We start from the raw sequence: 23,975 nt of genomic DNA, 5'->3' as shown, positions 1-23,975 counted from the left end.
TCATTGTTTAGAGATTAAATGTATTCAGTAACTTCAAAATGTGTTAGGACGATAATTTGCTGCAATAATTTTAGGACCAGGAGCATATTCCTTTACAGAGTGCTGAGTTCAAGTGCTTTTCTTGTGGTAATTTCTCTTTTCAATTCCTTATGTACCTGACAATGTGCTCAGAGTGTATCTACGCTATCATCTTTGTTAAGATCTCTCACCACTGAAACCTGATTTTTAAAATATTTATTCACAATATGTTCCTATTATATATACACAGCAGAACCCTATTTATCCGATCTAATTGGAACCGGGGCCAGACTGGATCATCAAAAATTCAGATAATCCAGAATGGGAAAGTGTGAGACTGCAGCACCATCTAGCGGCTACCAGACAGATCGCTCACTTCTGGACCTGTGCGCGCTGGTTGTTCGGTTAATATGGAGAGACGGATAATGGAAGGTCAGATAAATGGGGTTCTATTGTATTGTCTTATAGCTGGTCTATAAATCTTGACAAATGTTCTCTTCATAGGTTTGGGGGTGACAGTATTTTTGTTCATCAAGACTTGATAGGCTATGTGGCAGAGGGAGTGCTATAATCTTCCTTTGCACTTAGCTAACTAAAAACCACGGAAGGAGTCATCAGAGAGGATTGGATGATATACTTGGGCTCTTCCTGGTGAAAGGGGAGACAGTCATTTACAACTCTATAGAGTTTTCTCTCAGCTGGTCCACTGGCAGGTATTTGGCATCTTGACAGAAGACCAGTATCCTACTGTGATTGGTGCAGTCACTGCCATATACAGGAAAGGGGGTTAAATGCTAAAGAGAAAAAATGAAGGCCATTCTGGACTTAAACACATATCATATAGGTGAGACCTAATACAATGAAAGAGACCTTGCCTAAACTATCATTCTTGTTAAAGTCTCTTCCCTTTGCACTATCCCTGATACAGCGGGAACAGGAGTGCGGGCATAGATGTCTGCTGGCATTTTAACCAATGTGTTGTCTCACTGCTTGGAGCACATTAGATGACACGATTAAAATAATCAGGTTTTTAAATTGTCAGCTAACTACAGTTTGGGGGCAATGTAAAACGTTTCTGAAAAGCATATTCTTCTTCGTACCATCCCTCCTTTCGTGGCGTCTATCATGCGACTGTGAAGTCCGGTCACGATCATGCCTCCCCTTCTCTCTCCCTGGGGATTGATGTCTTGAAGGACTTCGCTTCCTCTGAGGAGAGGATGAAGAACGCGGGGGATAGGGAGAGGAGGAACGCCTCACAGGTGGGGAAGCTGTCCTTTGATAGGCTGGAGAAGGAGTTCTTTTACGGCGGGGGGAAGGGGAATGTCTTTGAACAGAGGAGCCTGATTGTGATGAAGAGGAGTGATGTCTTGATGATATGGGAGAGTGATGCTGCCCTGGTGGGGAAGCAGACCTGTAGGACACATCATTAAAATAGTCACCACATGCACTTTTTTATGATACTATAAAATAAATAATAAACCCTCAATACAAAAAAAAAAACCTATTGAAAAAAATAAAGTAATTTCTATATTCTCTGCCCTCTAGCCATCAACTGGAAAATAAAATCCTTCTAATTTCTAAAATATATAAATTGCATTCCTCTCTCCCATGCATATCTACTGTTATCTCAAAAATAAGGATACTTTAAGAGTTTGTTATAACCACTCTATATTCCTAGTTTGATCTTGAGATAATATTCAAGAGCAAGTCATCCAGAAAAAAAACCTAAATATTTCAGGGATAAAAAGCACCTTCGATTACACAATGACAAAAACTTTGTTGCTTATGAAACATGCAGTTTTCCCCAACAACATAGCTATTTTACCAAATATGAGGTGCTTTCAAGAAATCCTGGTAACATGCAGCAGACAAATTATACATTTTCTTTCTTGGGTACACACTCTAAGTATAGCTATATACAGCATCCCTGTGGCAAGAAACACTGACTTCTTAATTTCTGTTTTTGACAATTTAGGCCCCAATCCTGCAAACTCTAATGCACGTACGTACATAACTTTATTTACCTGAATAACTACACTGAAGTCAACAGAACTACATATCTGCTTAAAGTTATGCGGGTGAGAAAGAGTTTGAAGGACCAGGGATTCACAGCTACTCATGTTAACAGTAAAGTAGATTATTCTTTAACACTGCTACTAGGGTAAATAATTCTGTATCAAAAGGCTCACGTTTGGAAAGAACACTGATATCATGTGATCTCACCAAAGAGAAAGTGACTTGATATGGTGGCAGGAAAGTTTTAATTGTTTAGGAAAATAAGAACTATATATTAACTTCCCACCTGCGAGAGGGTGAGAAAGTATGTTTGTGTGTAGTTGACTTGGCTGGAGCTCGGGAGGTTTGTCTTCTCCTTGAGGCAGGAGGTGAATATTCTCTGGAAGGAGAGGAATTACTGCCAGAATGATCAGCAGGACTTGGAGAACGCTTCGGTCTATGGGAGCCTTCTGAAGGATCTCTAAGAAACATACAAGTAGCAGCTTGTTCAGCATGCACAATATGGGATCAGTATATCTCCAATCAATTAAAGTCAGCTCCAAGACCACACCCATAGTAGAGGATCAAGAATTACTTCTGGTAGAATAATCAGTTCATCATATAGTGCTATTCCAGAAGATCCCATTTAATATATTTTTCAATCTAATACAAAGAGGGTGAAGCCTGAACCCTTCATATTATCTGTAATTTGTTAAGCAGCTAGATGTCAATACAAATAGGGAATTTGTTGTTTTTGTTGCTTTAATTTAATGAATTCTGTAAAATCAGAAATTTACTATTAAAAAGTTCAGACACGTTTTCGGACCTTAATGATGGCTTCTGAAGGAAGAAAAGGACTGCTGGTATCTTGAACTGCCATTTGGCTTACTGAAAGATCAGGAGGATTTCCAGTATTTGTTTTTAATATTAAGTAACTTAAAAATTCACACACAAAGGTCATTGACATTTTTATAACAGGGCTGCAGCCACTGCCATGGAAGTACCTGCGGCTATCATGGTACCACACACACACAGGCTGCCAAATACACTCCCGCTTCTATCACAGCTGCACTGAGTGCTCCCCACTACTGCTTGTGACCTTCTGCCACTAATTACAGAGAGGGACATAACACTGCCTCAGATCCAACCACCTTTCTGAGTCTTTTTACTTTATCAGCTCATGACAGAATGCAAAGGTCTTCCTAAACTCCTTAGTCTTCACAAAGTAATAGCAAACTGCCCACTATACATCTTATTTTTGTGTGTGAGAGAATATTGGGGGGAAGGGGGCAGGAGAGGAGGAGAGGGGCAAAGAGAATGAATATGACCTTCCTTCCCCAGGTGGACATATAGGTATAGGGATGGATAAGGTGGGCAGGTATTAGGGTGAATACAGAGAATGTAAGCATCCCAAAAGGTAGGGACTTTTAAGAGTCAATTTTTGAAGAAACAGCATTGCTAAAATACTAGATTTACTAAATGAGGCTTTAGGGACAGGAGAATGCCTCCTAATGGCCAATTTGCGGAATAATAGTGTTTTCTCTTCATAGGTCCACTGACCTGATATTCTGAAGAAGTGAAGTAGTATACTTCTACAAGGGGAAGTTCAAGGTATAATGGAAAAATTATGGCTTTAGAATGAAGATATGAGGAGGACCCCAGACTGGACCACCAGTCAAGGTCTGACTCACTGATGGAGAACATGACAGCTACTTCAGAAGAGCATCTCAACAAGTTATTTTTATTAAAGTGACAACTATTAGCTGTAGTTTATTAGTCCAATATACAATGCATTTATTATATTTAATGAATTCAGAGAAACGTTGGCAAGTCAAATGTAAAACCCTCTCTATTTAGTGCAATATGAACTACAGATTTAACAGAAATGCAGACAACCTAAGCAAGGTTACATTAATTCTAAAAACCTAATAATGCAACAGAACTCACCTCTGTTTCTCTTTTTTCTCCTTATGTCTTTCAAAGTCACGTCCTCTCTCTTTCCCCTCTCTTGTTTTTTCTTCTAAACGCTCTTTTGCTTTATGTTTTTCTTTATGCTTTTTCCCCAAGGGAGTCTCCTCTTGTACTGGAGGAGGTGGACTAGGTGTACGAGGACCCTTCTTTTTACTCTGGGTGCTTTTGGAACTCCTAAATGTATCAAAATACCAGAAAAAGCTATTTACAAGACTAAGTAAAATATCTGTTAATCACTCAGATACGAGCAGCACCAATTTACAGAGCCAAGCGCTTTGAAGCTTTTGGGGCAGACTTCTCTATTCCATCAGCAGATAGTGGCACTTACAGCTGTACTTGACTGAATGGTGAATACAAAGGAAAATTAACGTCAAGCTCTCCTTTGAAGTCTCCCATAGCCATTTGAATTTATAACCCTTATTTCTGAAACAGGCTTGCAAAATTTGGAACTGCTCCCAAATGTGTAATTACAGCTTCCAAAGTTACAATGCCCTTGTAAAACTGCATGCATCAAAACACCAAAATCCTTTGCATCTTGTCTGCTTAACACTAGATTCTGCAACTGAATACAATACATCTGTGTACAATACACTGCAGGGTCAGTGCCTCAAATTTTAAGCTGTTTGGGGTAGGGATCCCTCATTCCTTGTATGTAAAGCATCCTACCATATTTTCAGGAGCTTTATGAATAAATATTGAACATTTTATTTCCACCATGAATTACAAGGAAATGTAAAGGTATTTCCTTACACCCATATGTATTTTTCATAAGTCAGTCACAAACAGATACAAACATATTAGTACCTAGATGTCACTGCATCTTAAAGTACTGTAGCAAGCAATCCCTTATACTAGTCTTTTACAGCAAAACCAACATTTACGAGTATTGTGCCCTTATTTAAGCATAACTTGCTTCAAAGGCAATTTGCTTGGCAAATATAGGTGCCTGTTTTTGTATTAGGGTTGCAATTTTCCTCACATCTAATGGAGCTAAACATGGATTCCCAGGTTCTAGAATCAGCAAGATCTTTTTTAGTTGATTGATTTTTTTGTGGCAAAAAGCCTAGTTGTAACAGCCTGTGATTTTGCCTACTTCATTCCCTCTCGTCTCCCTTTTCCAGTGCTATAATGCTCCAGCTCACTCCTTAACCTAGAAGGTCAAGTATTATCTCTTTTATAGCAATATGTAGTGTCAACAGAACACCTGACTCGGCAAACTTTAAAATTTCAATTCTATCCTAGATTAACTTGCATTTAACCACCACCAACACCCCACACCATTGAACAAATGTAATTTGATTTCTATTTAGATTTCTCCAGTGTATCTCACAGGCTCTAAGCAGTTCACATCATTTAAAGAAACAATGTTCAATGCAAAATCTACAAGTTATTAAAATCAATGGAGACATATTTGCTGCCTTGTCCCAGGGATTTTTGTGAACTCTGCAAAAATCTACAGTTTCAAGACTGGTTCATTGAATCCACACCTTAAGGGACAATGAAAATGAGCTATATCCACTGATTAGCACAAAACATTTCATAATGTATCGACATACCACCCTGTTCCCCACCCATAATGTATGTCTACCTACTGACCTCTGCTGGTCCAAAAGCGGTGAAGACACTGTAGAAGTCTTCTTCTCTTTCTTACTAACTGAAGATGAAGATTTGGGACTTGACCTTCGTTTTGGAGATTTAGACTTTCTTGGCGAAGGAGATGGTGATAATTTAGATCTAACCACCTCTGGAGAAATCTTGGATAAAGAAAAAGTTTAAACTACAACCAAATACTCATGTGCTGTATATGTATCCTGAATAAGGATCCTAATATTATTCAAACTTTAGATAGTAATAACCACTGACACACCATCTGCCTCAGACATACTAACCACATATTTCTGCAGAAGTAGTTAATTACATTAGTATTAAAATATCTTAAAATAAAGCTGATCTTAAAGAAAATGCTGCACAAATGACCTACAACATAATTAAACGACAACCAACAGATCATTACATTTCATATCCATAAAATGGCTCTAATTATTACACTAAAGTTAGCCTGAAAAATTGCATTCCAGTAAGATTTACCTACAGTCCAAAAAATCTGGCTCTTAAGGTCCCCCACCCCAAACAGACATTCTTTCCAATTATGAACCACCCACCAAGATTATGCCTAATAAAATCCAGTGTAATATGAAGACTGAGGGCAGATGGGGGATTGGCGTAGATAAAATGGTCCAGACTGAAGCATATGAAATAAATTCGCAGCTCCTAAACCCCAATGGGGGCAGACATGGAGAAGACCTCTCTCACATGTACTTCACAGGTTTCAGGACAGCCAGTTTGAGTGTACAACCATTTGTGCCCCGAAGTTCCTCTCCTATCTGCCTCCTTCCCTGTCTACACAGAAAGGCTAGCCAGAACACAGCCCTGTATTTGTAAAGTTATGCCCAACAGTCATTTATCATTTGCCCCGTGGTAACACATAGAGGCTCCAGTCATGTAGAAAACAATTAGGACTCTAAGGACATAAAATGGTTGTTGATTAGTTATAAGAACACATGCCTATTTTCAAGATACAAACCTCCTTTTTAATGACTATTTCCTCTCGCTTCTCCATGTTTTCCTGTTCCAGCTTCATGAGTTCTCTCTGAATCTTTTGACGTTTCATTTCCAAAGACAGCTCATGGTCATAATCATAATTAACTTCTCCATTATCAGAGTCTTTATTTAAAAAAGATGACAGGCAATATATGACATAAGTGGTCTTAAACAGTCATACTTCTCAAAAAACATCACACCCGAGTGACTTATTTATGCACACCTAATTTTCTAACGTAGACCAGGCCTTATACTTAGATTATAAGCACTTTGGGACAGGCAGCATCTTTTTGTCCTATGTTTGTACAGAACCTAGCAAAACACATCATAATATTCAACTACTCACAATAGCATGAAGTATTTCATAGTTATGTAGATATCACTTAGCTTCACTGGAAACCAGGATAACTTCATAGTAAGTCAGAACAAGTCAACTATCTCCCGCAACAAAGGGAAATGGAACAATTCTGGTGGAAGATCACCACTTCTGTCTCAATCCAAAAAACAGTTGGTACAGTTTTTTAGTTAAATGAAAGCTAAAAAATGAGTGCTTGTGACTGAGATCCTGGACACCAAAATCCTCTTTTTGACAACAGAACAAGGAGCAGTAGTAAGCTTTCTTTTGTCACCCTGACAATGGGCTTCAACAATGACCTATATGGGCTATGTGCAAAGATAATTTAGTTTTTGTGCTCAGTGAGACAGGCTAACATAAAAATTGTTGCAAAATTGAGTCCTTTTTTATTTTAAATGAGGTAAACACACCTAATTTCACTGATCAGCTGTTAATCAGCCACAACTGATGTAAGCTGGATTTGAACCAGTGACCTAGGTATGAAAGGCCCTGCCAGCCAGTCAGTGGCTGAGGGCCAATTTCTTTTTGCTTATGTACTGATCAAACAATTCTATGACTGATGTCTTGTTCATCCAGTTTCAAAACAGATTGAGAGAGAAGGCAGACAGTAACAACCTCTTGTTTTGTATTATATTTAACTTGGAAGTATTAGATTTTTAATGGCAGATGTCAGTAAATGTTGATTTCACAAACCAACAAATATTTCTATTGATAAACAAAATTTATAGATAGGCAAAGTAAGAAAAATGCTGCTTGAGAAATCAGAGTTTGATTTAAGGATATTTACTTTGTACATTTTGACATGTGATCATGACATCATCTGATTTAATGCTTATAAAGCTTTAATTTTTTTAATATTAATGTCTACTGCCATTAAATAATTGTCTGACGCACTCAATTTCCCACAACTGTGAAAATTTAAATAGATACAAATCTTAAAAAATGCTTAAATATAAATCAATATCTATTGAAAGTATAGAGAAAAAAAGTCAAATTCCTGCCAACCCTAATTATATGATTTGATCCAATCCCAACCACTAAATTTATTCCTTGTCCACAGATAAATTGAAACAATCCTTATTCATCAATAATTCATGAATAGTCAACATATCAGTCCATTGGAATGGACAAAACTTTCTACAACCTGAGAATTTGTAGTATTTGGAATATTGTAATAGATTAAATGCAGAGTCTTACTTGAATTCAATTTACCTTCTCTATTTGTTTCCCAGTCTCCATTTTCCTCTTCACTTTCTGGAGTCCTCTCCTTCGTAATTTTGATGTCTTCCTTCTCTCTATGCCTTCCTCTTGAAGATTCTTTCTACAGGGAAAAAATGCTGAATTAGAGTAACAATTTTTTAAAACAGAAGCCTACAGAAGTCAATAAATTTGCACAGTATTTTGTGCTTTATAGAAAGAATTAAACTAATTGTTTTCTTTAGTTCGATTAGTCTAAATATCTTCTCAGCTAAGAAGCAAATTACACTGGGAAAATATTCTAACGTAATTTCATGTAATCAGTGGGTCGGGAGGAAAAACATTCATACAGGTGAAGTCAAAGACTTAAGGGTAGGCCAAGAAAGTGATATTTACAATGGAGACTGAAAGAAGATCAGATCAGTTTTAAAGACCAGAAATTTTTATATGAGAAATTTAGTAAACATTTAGAAGTATTAGAACAGCTAGAAAAAGAGTAATACAATTTTAAATGAGAATGGTTATGTGCAATTTACAATTCAGCACCTGAGGATTGAACTGACAATGGATAACTAACTGCCTATTCCTTTAGAGGCTAAAGCCTGTGGAAAGTACCAAAAAGCCCTGTGTGGAGGTGGGGTGGGGAATTAAAAACATATAATAGGCTAAAATTTTCCTGACACCTTTACATCTCAATTATGTATTTTACTGGCCCAAACAAGTTAAAGTCTTTCTACATACTGTAAGGGCACAGAACCCCATGGATCCACAAGGAAAACAGAGGTCAATCTTACAGAAATAAAGTCACCAAAAAGACAGCTAGCCTTATGCTGCTGCTCTCCGTTCACCCAATCCCAGTAGCCAATGACAGCTGCTCTTGAGCTGCACTGTCTCTATGCCTGCTTCCCAGAGGGCTTTTTGGAGGGAGTGGGGGGAGGAGGAGTATACTGCAGATCCACCACTTTCTCTCTGCCCCCACCTCCTACAAATGCGGTGCCTATTCTGCCTCTTTTTATGGGCCTTCATTACAGACTTCTAGAACACTTGCCCAGTCAAGAAAAAAAGTTACCCAGAAACCAACTCGGACACTTAATTTCTCTCTATTGGTAGCTTGAACTGGGTTTGATTTCAGACCTCAATCAGCATCTTAGAATTACAGTAAGGAAACGAGATCACATAATCACTCCCAACTGCACAAAATTCTATTTCCTGGTTTTTGCATTAATAGCTTTAAATGTAGTCTCAGTTAAGATTTCCATAGCTTCCAAGGCCAGAAGGGACCATTATGATCATGTTGCGTGACCTCCTGTGGACCACAGAACTTCCCCAACACAGGCCATAGAACTTCCCCAAAATAATTCCTAGAGTATATCTTCTAGAAAAATTTATTTTCTTTTACAAAATGCACTACCACGTGAAAATACTGTGAATTTATTTGACACTGCCATTTCCGAAATAAATATGCAAATGTTTATTTCAGTGCACAGCTATCTGAAGTTTCTCTTTGATGCACTGTTCAAAAGTTAAGTGAAATGCTTTCTCAAATGCTATACACATTTTTTCCTCAGACAAATTGTTTCAAACATGTCAAAGGCAATTATTATTTAAGAACTCAGGTGAAATTTAATTAAAAGCAGCATGTGTTATATATGAAGGGCTTGGTTTTGAACTGGTTTTATTTTTTCCTTATTCATGGTTGGATATCTCAAAAATGCTAGGCCACATCCTCAACTGGTGCAAATCACATTACCTTCATTGACATAAGTGGTGTAAACCACGTTCACGTCAGCTGAGCAGCTGACAATAACTTATCAAGCTTTCAAAGAAAAATTGCACCTGGTCTAAGGCCAAGTATGGAACATTTCAGCCAAAATACACATTTCTGAAAAAGACAGACAGCCCTATTACAGAAATCTCTTAGCTGTGCAAGTCTATGAACGAACATCATTTGCAGCCTTTTTCCCTTAGAAATTCTTCATTTTCCAAGGTTCTTTTCCATCCAGTCTGCAAACACCCTCTTTTATAATGCTGACAGCCTACATTCACCATTAATTACCTGCTACTTAATTAAGCAATAATATTAATGGAATGTGACATTGATGCTTCAGTAAAAATCTGAGAGTGGATGTAACTAGCAATTTGAAGTTTGCACATATAGTGGCAGATCCTCCACACATTGACTCCAATACACCTCTACATTCTCAAAGCCTATATACAAAATAACTTGTCAGCATAGTAGGTGCACTTATATGAGCTAGAAGGCCTGAAGACCAACACAACTTGTTAATACAACAGAATGTTTTATCCTCCAAAAATTAAAAGCTGTATGCGATATACTTTGCCTAAATCTCTAATTCATGTATTAGTGGAGCCCAAATTGCATTGTTAACTATTATTGCAGATCTACAACCAAGTCTAAGCCTCAAAAACAGTTTGCTTATATTCTTTCCTCTAAATAACAAAATGCAGAATGGCGGTTGTGATGGGACAGTCTGCCTTCTATAATATAATGGGGGAACAAGCATGTTTGTGAAAGTAGTTCTTCCTTTAATTACCGATAAATTCAGTGAAAACAGCTACACAATCAGTTATGTGAGTAAGCTAACTTACGATTATTATTCTAGTTTAAGAAACACACAGTACACCTGTAGTTATGCTAAACAACTTCATCCTTTCAGTTGTCAAAAGAGATCAGAGCTTAATAAGCACAGCATTTAAGAAACACCACTCAATTTATACATTCCTATTGTTGAATATATGTATTTTTCTAGAGGACAGAATTAAAAAATCTAAGTTATTATTTCCCTAATAAGGAAAGGAAAGGAAAGTGGCAAGTCTTCTACTTACTCATTTTAGTTTTATTTCACGCAAAAAACATTGTTTTTGTTCCATCAAAGTATGCACCAGACTTGCTGAGAAACCCCGCAACCTTATTAATGTTGCCCTTTCTTCAAACTTCCCTACAGGGATGGTACGCTCCTCATTATTTGGTAAACACCTCTGGGCAAAGATTCTGCCTTATCTGTATTTGGAAGGATTTAATACACTTTTGGGTGCATTGTAAAACACTCAACCCTTTCCGCAGATTGTGAAAAAGGAAGTGCTTGCTCAGAAAACTGAGCAAGAATAGAGCCTTTCACAGCACTTTAAAATTTTTATCTTCTATAACAACTTTATTAATGGAACCATGCTGTAAGCATAGACAATAATTGAGTAGCCCCCTCTCCATTTGGCTTCAGAGGCACAATGGGATCATTCACAAAATGTAGCTACTGGAAAAGAATCTGTTCCCCAGAGGTATGTTTACAGATTAATGGCCTGATGCAGAAGTTAAAGGGATCTGGTACTTAGAAAAATATCAGATCTTAAGGGACCAATTCCGTGAGATGCGGAGTACACTGAGCTCCTAGTTAAAATCAGAGTTGTAGGAGCTCTGCCTCTCAAAAAAGGTGTGCAGCACCTCAAAATTGGACTTTTATGGCCTGATCCATACCTAGAGCAATTTCCTATTAAAGTCAATGAAGTTTGCCTGGGTAAGGATGTCAAGCCAAGAAGTTTCATTACCTTACTAATGTTAATTGAGAGAAGGTTCATGGTTCTCCTGTATCCCGCAATTCTTTTATACTAAATGTCTTATGCTTACCCGGTGTAGTAATAACCTATCAGTACATGTGCACACAATACTAGTATAAACTGAAATATGTACACAGATTCTAAACCACAGAAGGTTTGGCGTTTAGTACAATTAAGCTTCTACTGATTGTAGCTAGAATCTTTTGGACAAGCACAACACTATTTAGCTTTCATAACATATGTTACACTTCAAAGCACTGCACAAATACTGATTAATCTCCAAAGCTCCCGACTGAGGTAGGAAGGTATTGACTCCACTTTAGAGAAGATAATGGAAAACAGAATTAAGGACTTTCCCTATGTCAGCAAACCAGTGGTAAAACGGATTAGAATTCAGGTGTTTTTGTTCTAAGAGGCCCTTATTTGCTGCATTATTAGACTCCAATGGTCTCTCTCATTCACATGGTCAGTAATTCCATTCCAGTCACAAACATGTTACTACATGCTGGTATCTGTTCTCACATCAGACATTCAGATACCACAGTGATAGACAGAGTATAAGCACATGGATTAGACATACATACGCCTTACATTCCTCCCAATAATCTTGCCTAACTGCATGCTTTAAGACCTTCTCTCCCTCTCAGCTTCATGCTGCCTCTGCTCTTCGAACTGCCTCCCACTACGTGCACCAACCCATCCACACTCTTCATATGTTTTGTGAAATTTCCCAGTATCAAGCCCCCAACTGGAATGCATCTGCTCATATTCACATTTGAGCTGCTCTAAGTATTATACTTGTCTAAATTAGATTGTAAGCACAGTGATCTTGTCCCATTATTCATAAAACATTTTGCATACACTTATTTATATTTGCATACAAAATAATTCCATATAAATATCTAGGAACATAGGAATAGCCAGACTAGATAAGAGCAGTTGTCCACATAGTCCAGTATACTCTCTCTGAAAGTGGCCAGGAGCTAGATAGGTCCAAGGAAGATGCAAGAATGCCCAAAATGGACAATTATGGAATATCCAGTTCATATGGGAAGTTTCTTCCTAATTTCAGGCAGTTATTCATTAGCTGAAGCATGAGGATTTATATCCCGTCTAAAAAAAGTTTTTTTCCCCCTATCTAATATAACTGTCTAGTCCTTTTATGAAACATACTAAACTCTTGGACTGTGCCTTATGGCAATGAGTTCCCCAGGTTAGTTACACATACTGTAAGAAATTTCCTTATTTTTACATTTGTTGTCTTTTAGTTTCATTGGAATACTCCATGTTCTTCTAGTATGAGAAAGTGTAAACAGGAGTGCCTAATTTACAATCTATTTACCGTTCATTATCATATACCTCTATCACGTCCCCGCTTATTTGGCTCCTCTCCGAACAGTGCCATTCTCACCTCATTGTTCACCTTCCAGACATCATCTTCTATTATATCTTCTTTCAGATGGGGTGATCAGAAACAAACAGTGTTTCAGATGAGGGTGGACTATTAATTTACATCATGGCATTTTTTAAGAATTATTTTCTACTCCATTAATTATACATCTTAATATTTGTTTGTTGTTTTGACTACTACTGCACATTGAACCATGTTTTCATTGAGCTATCCACAATAATCCCAGGTCTGTTTCCTGAGTGGTTGCAATTACTTTAAAACCCCAGTAATGTGAATGAGTGCTTTAAGTTACTCCCTTTAATGTGCATTACCTTGCATTTGTTAACACTGAATTACATCTGCCATTGTACTGACCCAAAACGGCTTCCTTTTTAGGTTCCTGTGAAATTCCTCATAATTGTCCCTAGTTTTGACTAACCTACATATATTTTTTTATCTTCTGCAAATTGTCTTCTTACTGTTCAACCCTTTCTCCAGAATCTCCTTGAAGCATCCCATTGTGGAAAACTGACCATTTCTTTCTTTTTGTCTTCTGTCTCTTGGCCAGTTTCTAATCACACCTTGACTGTTTAGTTCTTTCAGAAAGCTTTTGTTTCAAGAGAGGCTACTCAAGTCCAATTTATGTCAACCAGTTCTCCTTTAGCCACTATTTTGTGGACAAGTTTCAATTCTAGTAGAATAAAGAAGTACAATTTTAATTTACAAGAGCGGTGTTCATTTTCCCTATCATATCATATTCCAAAAAGTGTTTTGTAACTATCTTTACTTATTTCAAAATAAAGCTTACTAGTTTTTGATTCTCAACTTCACCTCTAGAGCTTGCTTTTTTTTTTTTTTTTTTTTTTTTTTTAAGATCCAATTGCGACCGTCCAGTCCTTTGGAATAGTAGCTGTTCTAAGACGACTGTATATTTTCGTTAACAACTCAGTCACTTCATCCTTCCTTCAGAACTCTTGGTTGTTTACTGACTGGTCTTGGTGACCTATTGCCCTTTATCAATTTGTTCCAGCACCACCTCTTTTGACAACTCATTCTGTGACTTTGCTTCATCTTTAATACCTGAAAAGAGTATGTCCAGAGTAGCTATCTCCCCAACATTGCATCAATCTTCACTACAGGCAAAGGACTAGTTTTGCTTCTCTGCGAAGTCTTTATCTTCCTTAATTGCTCCCTTTACTCACTGGTAGTTCAGCAGATCCACAACTTCTCTTGCAAGATTCCTGCTTTTGATATACTTAAAAGATTATCTTGGATTTTTTGTGTGTGTGTCTTCGGTTACTACAGGAATAGAATATTATAGCTGCCTAGTTAAGTGCTCAAAAAACGTCCACACTGAGGTTGCACACAGCAACTAAGTCATAACACCTTTTTTTATTCATGGGAAAAATACACTTTTCCCACTCTCGTTGTACTCAAGAACTGAACCATTTTTGCTCGAACTTAAAAAAAAATCACCTTAGTGTAGAGAGTTGACAGCACTGAAAATTTCAGCAAGTTATCAGCAACTGAAAACAAGGTTAGAATGGAAACCATTATGTAACTTTAGTGACAGCAGTTCCTGTTGATTCCTTTATAGCAGTCTTTCAAATTTCCACTTACATACAGCAAGGAACAGACCCAGAAGAGAAATAATGCCAACAATGCTCGCAGAATTCAAAACATTCATTAAAAACAAAAAGGTTTTAGCCCTTTTGGTTGTGAAAAAAATTTAAATACTTAAAGTAAACCAATGTTCCAGCTGTTGTCCAATTGCAGAGGAGCTCTACCAACTTTGTCTCTCTTCATTAGCAATGTCAGTGGAGGAGAAGGTGATATAGACTTCGCTGAGAAAAAAATTGATTGGGGGAATGGGATTGGACGATGGCAGAGAACAAGAATTGGTGAATTTGTTGCAGAGGTAAAAACTGATGAACCATGGTGAATGATGGGAAAATAGCAGGGGAATGAATACATGGAGTAGTGACTACATGGGCTTATGAAGGGGGTGTTTTCTGATAAGCAAGATGGAGTTGGGGGTGACTAACAAGTAAATGATGTGTTATAATGTGAATAAGGGTGGGTGCTTTATACATGTCAGTGTTTAAAGTAAAAATGAGCTAGTAGGTGTTTGCCGGGGCTGGTACATTTTACTGACAATTTCAAAAGGTTCTGCTATATTGTTAAATAGCTTCCATGTTTCACACTAGAGGTAGCTAAATGTCAAAATTTTATAATATGCATTTCAGCTTGTGGAATTTGTAAGGAATTCTGGTAACTTTCAAGACACTACTATACAGATGCACGATAATATTAAATACTAAATATTTAATATAAAATATGAAATTAAATATTTTATAACACATTATGTTATTTATTTAATATTAAACAATTCACAATGACCACGTTTCTGAAACACACTAACCTACTGCTATTGAGGGAGGCTGGATATTCCATGCCCTCCATTCTTACCCTAACGGGAGAGGATGATTCCTCTGTATTTCGTTTCTGTGGCTCAGTCTCCACGTCCTGACGCTTGTTCTTCATTCTCTCCCGAAGATCCCCAGTGGGCCTTTCTGGTGACCTGTATAAGGCAGAAAGACATATGATGTAGCCACTTCCTTTTAAGGAAAAGGACACTCAATTTCCTTTACTGATTTTTGTAACTAATTTTTATAGAAAAATCTGTTCACAAAATTTGATTTTAAGTAATTCAGTCATGACGCCTAAGATCCCCACCCAGAAAAAGTGAGGAAAACTAGTTAAATCTTAATGGGTTTGGTGTTACTAAACAGCTTTCGGAAATTAAAATCACGTAACAGCTTCCTAGCAGTCAAGAAAGACTGAACTTCAGGAATGGGTTATTTTCTCACTGGAAGCAAAATGACTTGGTACAATATTGTATTACTAGTCCAATTAAACTGACATATGCAGGGCTGAGTGCAGCTTATAACTCAGATGCAGCTTCACTTTCACAACTGTATTCAAAATTCCAGCCAGGCTGACTATGTCTCCCTTTTCCCAACTATTGTCTAGCTCTAGTTTTCACACTCATGACCCACTAAACCCTTCCAGTTGGCTCTGTATAAATTCAAAGATGCACTAGATTTAAAGAAAAACCATACTTTTATTTAAACCAGTGCAACTCTGAACATAGACCAGGCCTTTGAGCAGAGATCATTCAAAGTTGCCACTCACACATTGCCTTGGCCTTTTTGCAAACAAAAGGAAGCCTACTTGAATTCAGGTTTCAACAACCTGCACCCTAAGGCCAAGACTACATGCAATTTTTGTGCTCGTATGACTATCCTGATTAGGTGTATGATTTTTTTAAAAACTGAAATAGTTACAACAGTACAACACCCCTAGTTCAGATGTAGTTATGGTATAGAGGTGCCTTATACCAATATAGCTTATTCCCCCTCTTAGGGAATACCTTGTATTGGAATAAGGCACCTTTATACCAAATATAACCGTACAATTAAATCAGTACAACTTTTGTGGTTAGACAAGTCCTTAAACAGAAGGGCTGAAGTGAATGATATGCACGGCCTTTTAAGTTAAAAGCCATCTATTGTTCTCACTAAATAAACCTAGCTGAATACTGAGCTGTGTGAATCCGCAATGGCTGTTAATTCCTACTGCTGATGCTCATCTCAGATAGTTCTGTAAGGTTATTAGCTTTATATCTTTACCAATTTTGTTATAGCTACGCTGAAAGATACTGATCAACTACTAGCTCCAGGAAGCCTGTCTAATATTTGAAATAATGAAACTTCCATTTGCTTCAGGACAGAAGTTTTCAACCCCTGGGGGCCCACAGACTATGTCTAAGGGATCTGCAAAAGGTGACTATGAAATTCAGATCCCAGAAAAGGGAAATTTTTCTTATCAATAAAAAGTATGTGACTACCCCCACCTACAGGTCAAAACCCAGAAGTGTTATTGTTATCACAGAACCCCAAAGGTTAGCATCCTTTCTCAAGCTGCATCAAATGCCATGCCAAGCACGTGCAACATCTACAGTTGAATTCTGTTCAGCCAGTTTTCAGTCTAAGACTTCTGTGGCAGAGAACCACAGACCACAGGTTGAATTTCCAAATGGATCTGCACCACCACTTGAAAATTTTTAGGGATCCACAAATGAAAAAAAGGTGGAAAACCACTTCTCGGAGCATTTGTTTTTTTCCTAGAGGGATTGGGAATAAGTATTTCCTGTACATGCAGATATTTAAGAACAAAAATAAAATTTGTTTCTACTTTTAAAAATTGCTTATTTGAAGCCTTGTTATTTATGTTTCAATTTTCTCTTCTGCAATATTTTCCATCATTAAAATGTTAAATATGGCCATAAGGTACTATCTTAAAAAGATCCAATAAAAAGGCCAGTGACTCCTATTTATCCTCCTCCTGCTTTTAAATATATTTAATGTGCAGCAAAATTGTACACACAAGTCAGGGGAAAGGTTCAACAGTAACAGGGGTTTTTCCATCTGCTCTCTTTCCCAGCAGTACTAATCAACAAAATACCCTGCACATAAATATAATTAAAAGTCACCTTCCTAATATGTGTACTTGCACCATATTTTAAATTTACAGTTTTAAGTAAATTATAGCTCATTTTTAAAAGTAATTTTTTAATCCTCTAAAACAAGTTCCTTTCAGCTGTATCAAAATTTTTTCAAAGACGCTCTATGCTACTCGTTCCCTCCACAAATAGCTTTCAGCATTACAAAAAGTGGGGTTTTTTTGAATGTTTTGTGTCAATTTTATTTAAAAATCAGTTCCATCAAAAATCCCAAACTTGCTACATGAGGGAGGACTTGTGGAATTGACCAAATTTCATTTACATGGCAGAGAGATTACATATATAATCTAAGGATGACATACTTTGCCACAAGAACACTGGTTGAAGCATTGTTCTCATAATACCCTCTGTGGGCAAATCAGAGAAGCAACAGAACCTTCCAACAGCAAGAATCTGATGCTACTAGAATGCGTAGGGCTTTCTCCTTAAGTTTCAGGATAAGTGAGGAAACCCACCAACCCCACCACTCTCAATACACATTTCTAAGTTGGAAAAAGCTGGAAACCAAAACAGCTCAATTTATTTAGGCATTATTAAAAACTACTTTAAGATGAGGAAGGCCATCAGGAAATTAGAAGCAGAAAAAAGCATTGTGTGGTTGTCATCTTTTATTGCTTTGGGAGACAAACACTGAGGTGAAATGAAGGTAAACCCTTTTCCCCTGCAAATAACAAAACAACAAAGACAGTAAAAATAAGTAATTTGGTGAAACTAAGTTAATAGGTTTACTCCTTAGCAGGTGATTGCTTAGGAGGCATTGGCTGGTTTGGGTACTTTGGTTTAGGGCACAGAAAAAAACCCCCATGAACTGACTGAATTTTCTACAAATGTTTCATCTGGTACACTGGAAATTGTTTCTTTTAAATAATGTTTAAGTTCGATTTATATATAAACTACACCACAGACATGTACAATGTATATTTATGTATAGCGTATATTCTGTGTGCACATATTATGCTTGAGTGGTCGCGAGGCAGTAATTAAGGTTGCGTCAGAGTTTTCAGTTCATCTCTCTCTTATTAGTCGTGCCTCTCAATACATCATACACATATTTGTACCTGTTAACTTTACGCTGTATTTGGTTTCATCGGTGGTTTGTTCCAACAATTGTTTCAAGTGGTTTTGTACAGCTTGCATAGTTTGCGATGAGCATGGGCTGTGCCTTCAAACAACTCTATGACAACACTATTGCACAAGGCAACCAGATCTCCCTACACCTGCTGATGGCACTCTGTGCCTGGATTCTGCTATAACAATCCAGGACACGGAGGGAAGACATCTCTCCAGGAAAAATAATGAAGTCCAGCCAGTCATCTTGTACCTCATGCCTCACGTCATGAAATGATCCCTCAAGAAGGTGTACCAGACATCAGGTAGTATATGAGGAGTGATGAACAACTGGCTACTGAGGTACCATTAGCAGGTAAGTAGAGAACTAGGATTCACTTTGGGATGTGGAGTAACTCTGATGTCTCAAAGATAGGGCTCAGGCAGCTGTTTACCGTGATGCCATCCTTGTCCCCCAGTAACGTACATAGTAATTTATTGGTGTGTTATTAAATTTTCTCAAGAGGAATGCAGCATATGTGCCGATGTGTCTCTCTGATGATCTATTTTATGTTGTGATTGTCATTAACAGACCAAGGCCCATGGGGAGAGAACAGGGAATGTTAAAGTACAAATAAAGTTTTATGTTAATGTTTCTGAAGTTTGAAGAAGCTAATATGTGTCCTGTTTTCCTACCCTAGGGTTAGGGTTTGCGGAGGGTGTAATGGTCAGGATAGATACATTAAGTATCACTGTGGCTTCTTTTGGGCAGGCCTGGAATCGGAGGGGCAGGGAGAGGTGGCAATATTTTCTGCTACCAAAATTGCTTGCAAGACAATCATGGGACTACGCTGAGAGGATCAACTGACCCAGTGCAACCATAACACCTGGGCTTCCCAGATACCATAGAACTGACAATGTCTGAGCTGAAATAGTGCAGACGGAAGCATTTACAAGACTTACTTGGAGACAGTATAACTGTACAGGTTCTTTGAACATAGTGTTTGACAGATGTTCCCTGATACAAAATGGTACAGAAGATGCCAAAATTCTTTAGTGTAGAACAGACTCTTTTGTGCCTTGCTAAGACCTATAGATGAGTTAAAGCAAGCTTCCAAATGCTCTGGTTGCTCACTTATCCAAAGTTTTGAGTCAGTAAGCAGCAAGCTATGTAATTTGACTTTCATATAAAACTTATAGGAGAAAAGAGTTAATATAAACAAAGATGTAAACCAACATTATTCCTGAATACCAGTGATAACTTCATGCCTTTATATGAAGCAAAAAATTAAAAACAAAAAAACCTGCTAGCCATTAAAAGTAAACATCTTTTAAAAAAAAAAATGAGCAAGAAGGGCTATACACTCAATGCTCCAAATACTGTAGCAAGGGAAAGTGACATTCAGCACATAAAGGTAAGTTTAGAATCATTTACATGTGAAGCACCTCTCTTCTTTGCTGTTTGGAGAATTCAGCACATAACATTACAATACGTTCCCTTGCATACTGAGAAAAAAGCTTAAAGATAACTTGTATTTTGTATCCCAGTTGCTACAGCTTTATAAGCAATGACAGTTAGGATGGTCTTAAGATTAAGGCATAGAAATGGGAAACAGAGCTAGGAATAGAACCATAACATCCATGCCAGACATTCTGTTTGACCTTCAACAAGTCACTTAACTTCTGTGCCTCAGTTTACCCATCTATACAGTGAGGCTAGTTCCTACCTCAAAGGGACATTGTGAAGCATTATTAATGTTTGTGACATCTTTGTATGAAAGGTGCTGAAGTGAAAATTATTAAATCATTTTTTTCCCTTCAGAAAGAATGATACAGGCTTACTGAATACAGTTCTGGTTAGGCAGCATGGACTCATGGTACTACACAGTGCCCTTTTTGAAAGATAGCACTGTGTATAATATTATAAGTCATTATAAAGTGCATTCATTTTACTTAACAAAGGCACATTTTTTTAATCTCTCTGCTGGACATTTGTCTGCAGAGGTGGTCATGAAACCACACTTTCCTATCCTAGCACAGTGGTTCTCACCCAGAGGCATGTGTATTTCTGGGGTGAAGCAGAGGTCTTTCAGTGGGTACATCAGCTCATCTAGATATTTGCTTAGTCAGTACAAACTAAAATTTCATACAATGACTTGTTTATACTGCTCTAATACTTACATTTCAATTGGTTTATTTTATATATAATTATATGGTAAAAATAAGAAAGTAAGCAATTTTTCAGTAATAGTGTGCTGTGACACTTTCATATTTTTTGTCTGATTTTGTAAGCAAGTAGTTTTTGAATAAGGTGAAACTTGGGAGGTACACGAGACAAATCAGACTCCTGAATGGGACACAGTAGTCTGGAAAAGTTGAGAGCCACTGTCCTAGCATGTCTCCTCACAACTGGAGAAAAAGAACAGCCACCTCACTCTCCAACAAAAATACTGTTACTGGTGAAGGCAAAGGGATATGGGCTGTGATTTTGAAAGTATTGCCTTAACAGTTGCAAAACAGCATTTTAGTAGCAGAAAGAGAGGAAGACAGAAGTTGCAGTGACACACTACACAAAAATCCATTTATTAAAGTACTTGCATGTCCCATTTCAAGGTAGGTTAAAACACTGTTATGAAAAAGAAGTTAATCTGCATCCAGAGCACTTTATTAATTATTTTTTAAAGTTACACACACAACAAAATCCAGGGAAAACCCACTGCATCTTGCCAAGTTACTTGTTTTCAGCAGCTTCACAATCCAATAAGGTTACTGATAAAACATACCATTAGGCACACCACAGCATTTCAAATTTTTACAGAAGACATATTTGAAAAAGCTATTTTCCTACAGCATGTGAACAATTCAAAGTGAGTTCTTGATTTACCTTCTATAACTGCTGCTATAGCCTTTACCTCGTGGTGAAGGGCCATGTACGAATCTACATGTGTTCCCATAGAGGCAGTTGCCAGTCTTCAGCCAGTTACGGCACTGTGTCTAAGAGACAGACATTACTAGGTGAATTTCACACTCATTTCTGGAAATACCATTGGTGTGAGTGTGGCAGAACAAACAAATGAGTCCACATTTACTCCCATTTATCTGAGATTTCCATCCACCAGTAATTTACTTTATTAAAAACCAACAATGAGCATTAAGTCTGCCAGATAAAAAATTTAGGTTTATAAAAATATTAGTAAATGTACATTGTTACCGCTCCTCACTAGAAGCTGGAACACCACAAGTAATTTGAAAATCTAAAGATTAATAATATCTTGAACATCTAAGTGTGAATGTGTTCTCTTTACCTTTACTAACATGACTAATGACTGAATATTCAGTACTCATGAACAACTCTACCCCACTAATGTCCTGGAAGAGAAGATGCTGGGGTGGGAAGGAATAGAAAAACACTTTTACAACTCACCTCTGCAGTACTTCCAGTGCTGGGTCCAAGCCTTTCAAACACACTGGGTCTTCGGGATGTGCTATCGGATATGGTCTTGGTATTTTCCACTGTGACCTTCCTTCTAATTTTTGACATTTTGTACTACTTCAACCAAAAAAAAAAGCAAAACTGTAAAATCCTTTAGTTTGGAGCTACTGCCACTGAATTCACAAGAAAAAATTATTATGCTATAAATTACAGGAGAATTTCTGCAGAGGTGACGAATAATGGAACGGAAGAATCATAAATAAATGGAATGTACCTGATTAAAGGGATGCCTTTGATTAACAACAAAATTGGTTCAAACTAGTCAACTGAACACCAACAAGGAAAGTTTTAAATTTTATTCTATGACCTGCTTTGGATTCCCCAACATCCCTTTGGGAGAACATCAGATGCTGTTCTGCTCATTCAGGCAGCAAACACAAAACAGCTGCTTTCTTTGGTCATGTGTGTTTGGCCATTACCTCTGATTTCAAGTGTAAAGAGCACTTTGAATGGTATTTAATCACTCTTTCGAGAGATGGGGTTTGACTGGTAAAGAGGGCTCAGTTTAGCAACTTAACGATTCTAAGGAATTCCCATTTCTCCCCTCACTGTTTATGACAATTTATTGGCAGCCATCCTCTCCTCTCCCCTGCCATACTTTAGCCATGCTCATTGTTCATGCTGGTTTGTTATTGTATGGCTGTTTGCAACTGCTGTGCTTGAAAGAAAGAATGCTGATGTACTTCTGATTACTAAAAGAACTGAATACATTTTGCAAACAGATACACCTTACGTTTGACAAATCTTCCTAGCCATAATCTGTCTTACCTGGGACCAAGGAGGGAAGCTATAAGGGGAGAGGAGGATATGAGACAGGAGAAAGAGGCTACAAAGGAAGGAGAACTGAGTCCAAAATGATTCTCCATTTGTTTAAGTGATATCAATTTATACCGAAAAATCAGCTTGGGAAAGCCAGTCTGTGTGAAAACAATCCACAAGCAGTTTTAAGAAAAATCCATTACATAAGAAAAAAATACTACTAATGTAACCTACATTTTACATTTCTGGCACCTTTGACAATGTCTCTTGATTTCTTCACTACACTGAGACTTCGTTATCTGACTCTCATGGTTATCTGAATGTTGGCTCTTTCTCTGAGTTTTGACTTCAGGGCAATGTTCTCTCTCTGTAGAAAACTAGACACTGAACTCCTTAAGCTCTTTAACCCTTCTATAAACTGCAGGAGACAGCTTAGGGCTCTGCAAGAGGCTTTCCCAGTCCCCTGACTATTTATCCAAATCTTTGCCTGGGACATAACATTCTTTCAGATAATCAATGTTCACATTACCACATTTTTATTGTATGCGCAAGGTTGCTACATGCTGTGAGAAAAGTTAATTGTAGGATGTACTAGGGATTAGAAACAATGGTTAACATTTATTAATGATCTGAAGGGTGAAGACAGACAGCAAAATAGTAAAACTTGCCAGTAACAAGAAGTTATTTAGGTTAGTAAAAACTGTGGAGAATATTGAGGAACTCCAGAAAGTTCTATTGAAGCTAGAAGACTGAGCAATATAACAGCAAATGAAATGTAAATAAATGCAATGTAATGCACACCAGGAGAAATTATTTCAATTTGTATATAGATGATGAGTTCAAATTAGCCCAGTCTTCTGAGAAAAATAATTAGGAGTCATTGTGGATAGCTCAATGTGCAGCAGTGGTTAAAAAGTCTAAAGATAAATTGTCGAAGTTAGAGAATGAAACATCAAGTCCAGACTAGCCCAGCTCCCTTCCAGTTCAAGGT

At 37.5% G+C, this 23,975-nt stretch overlaps 1 protein-coding gene across 8 annotated transcripts in view; it reads right to left on the bottom strand.

The window, feature by feature from the left end:
* Positions 1-23,975, bottom strand: part of ZC3H13 (zinc finger CCCH-type containing 13) — a 55,474-nt gene that overhangs the window by 21,931 nt on the left and 9,568 nt on the right. The window contains exons 2-10 of one of the 8 annotated variants that reach the window (XM_048850612.2): positions 22,157-22,282; positions 21,617-21,726; positions 15,570-15,681; positions 8,153-8,261; positions 6,569-6,708; positions 5,581-5,738; positions 3,961-4,158; positions 2,321-2,494; positions 1,119-1,429 (exon numbers count right to left, since the gene is read on the bottom strand). In XM_048850612.2, coding sequence (XP_048706569.2) covers positions 1,119-1,429; positions 2,321-2,494; positions 3,961-4,158; positions 5,581-5,738; positions 6,569-6,708; positions 8,153-8,261; positions 15,570-15,681; positions 21,617-21,726; positions 22,157-22,273 — 1,429 coding nt within the window. In that variant the 5' untranslated portion in view covers positions 22,274-22,282. The remainder of the gene's footprint in view (positions 1-1,118; positions 1,430-2,320; positions 2,495-3,960; positions 4,159-5,580; positions 5,739-6,568; positions 6,709-8,152; positions 8,262-15,569; positions 15,682-21,616; positions 21,727-22,156; positions 22,283-23,975) is intronic. The other 7 variants (XM_048850604.2, XM_048850564.2, XM_048850574.2 and 4 more) reach the window with 7 other exon arrangements.

The sequence above is a fragment of the Caretta caretta genome, chromosome 1, assembly GCF_965140235.1.
Source record: "Caretta caretta isolate rCarCar2 chromosome 1, rCarCar1.hap1, whole genome shotgun sequence".
NCBI classification, from domain to species: Eukaryota; Metazoa; Chordata; order Testudines; family Cheloniidae; genus Caretta; species Caretta caretta.
This window is presented reverse-complemented; position numbering and strand designations above follow the sequence as displayed.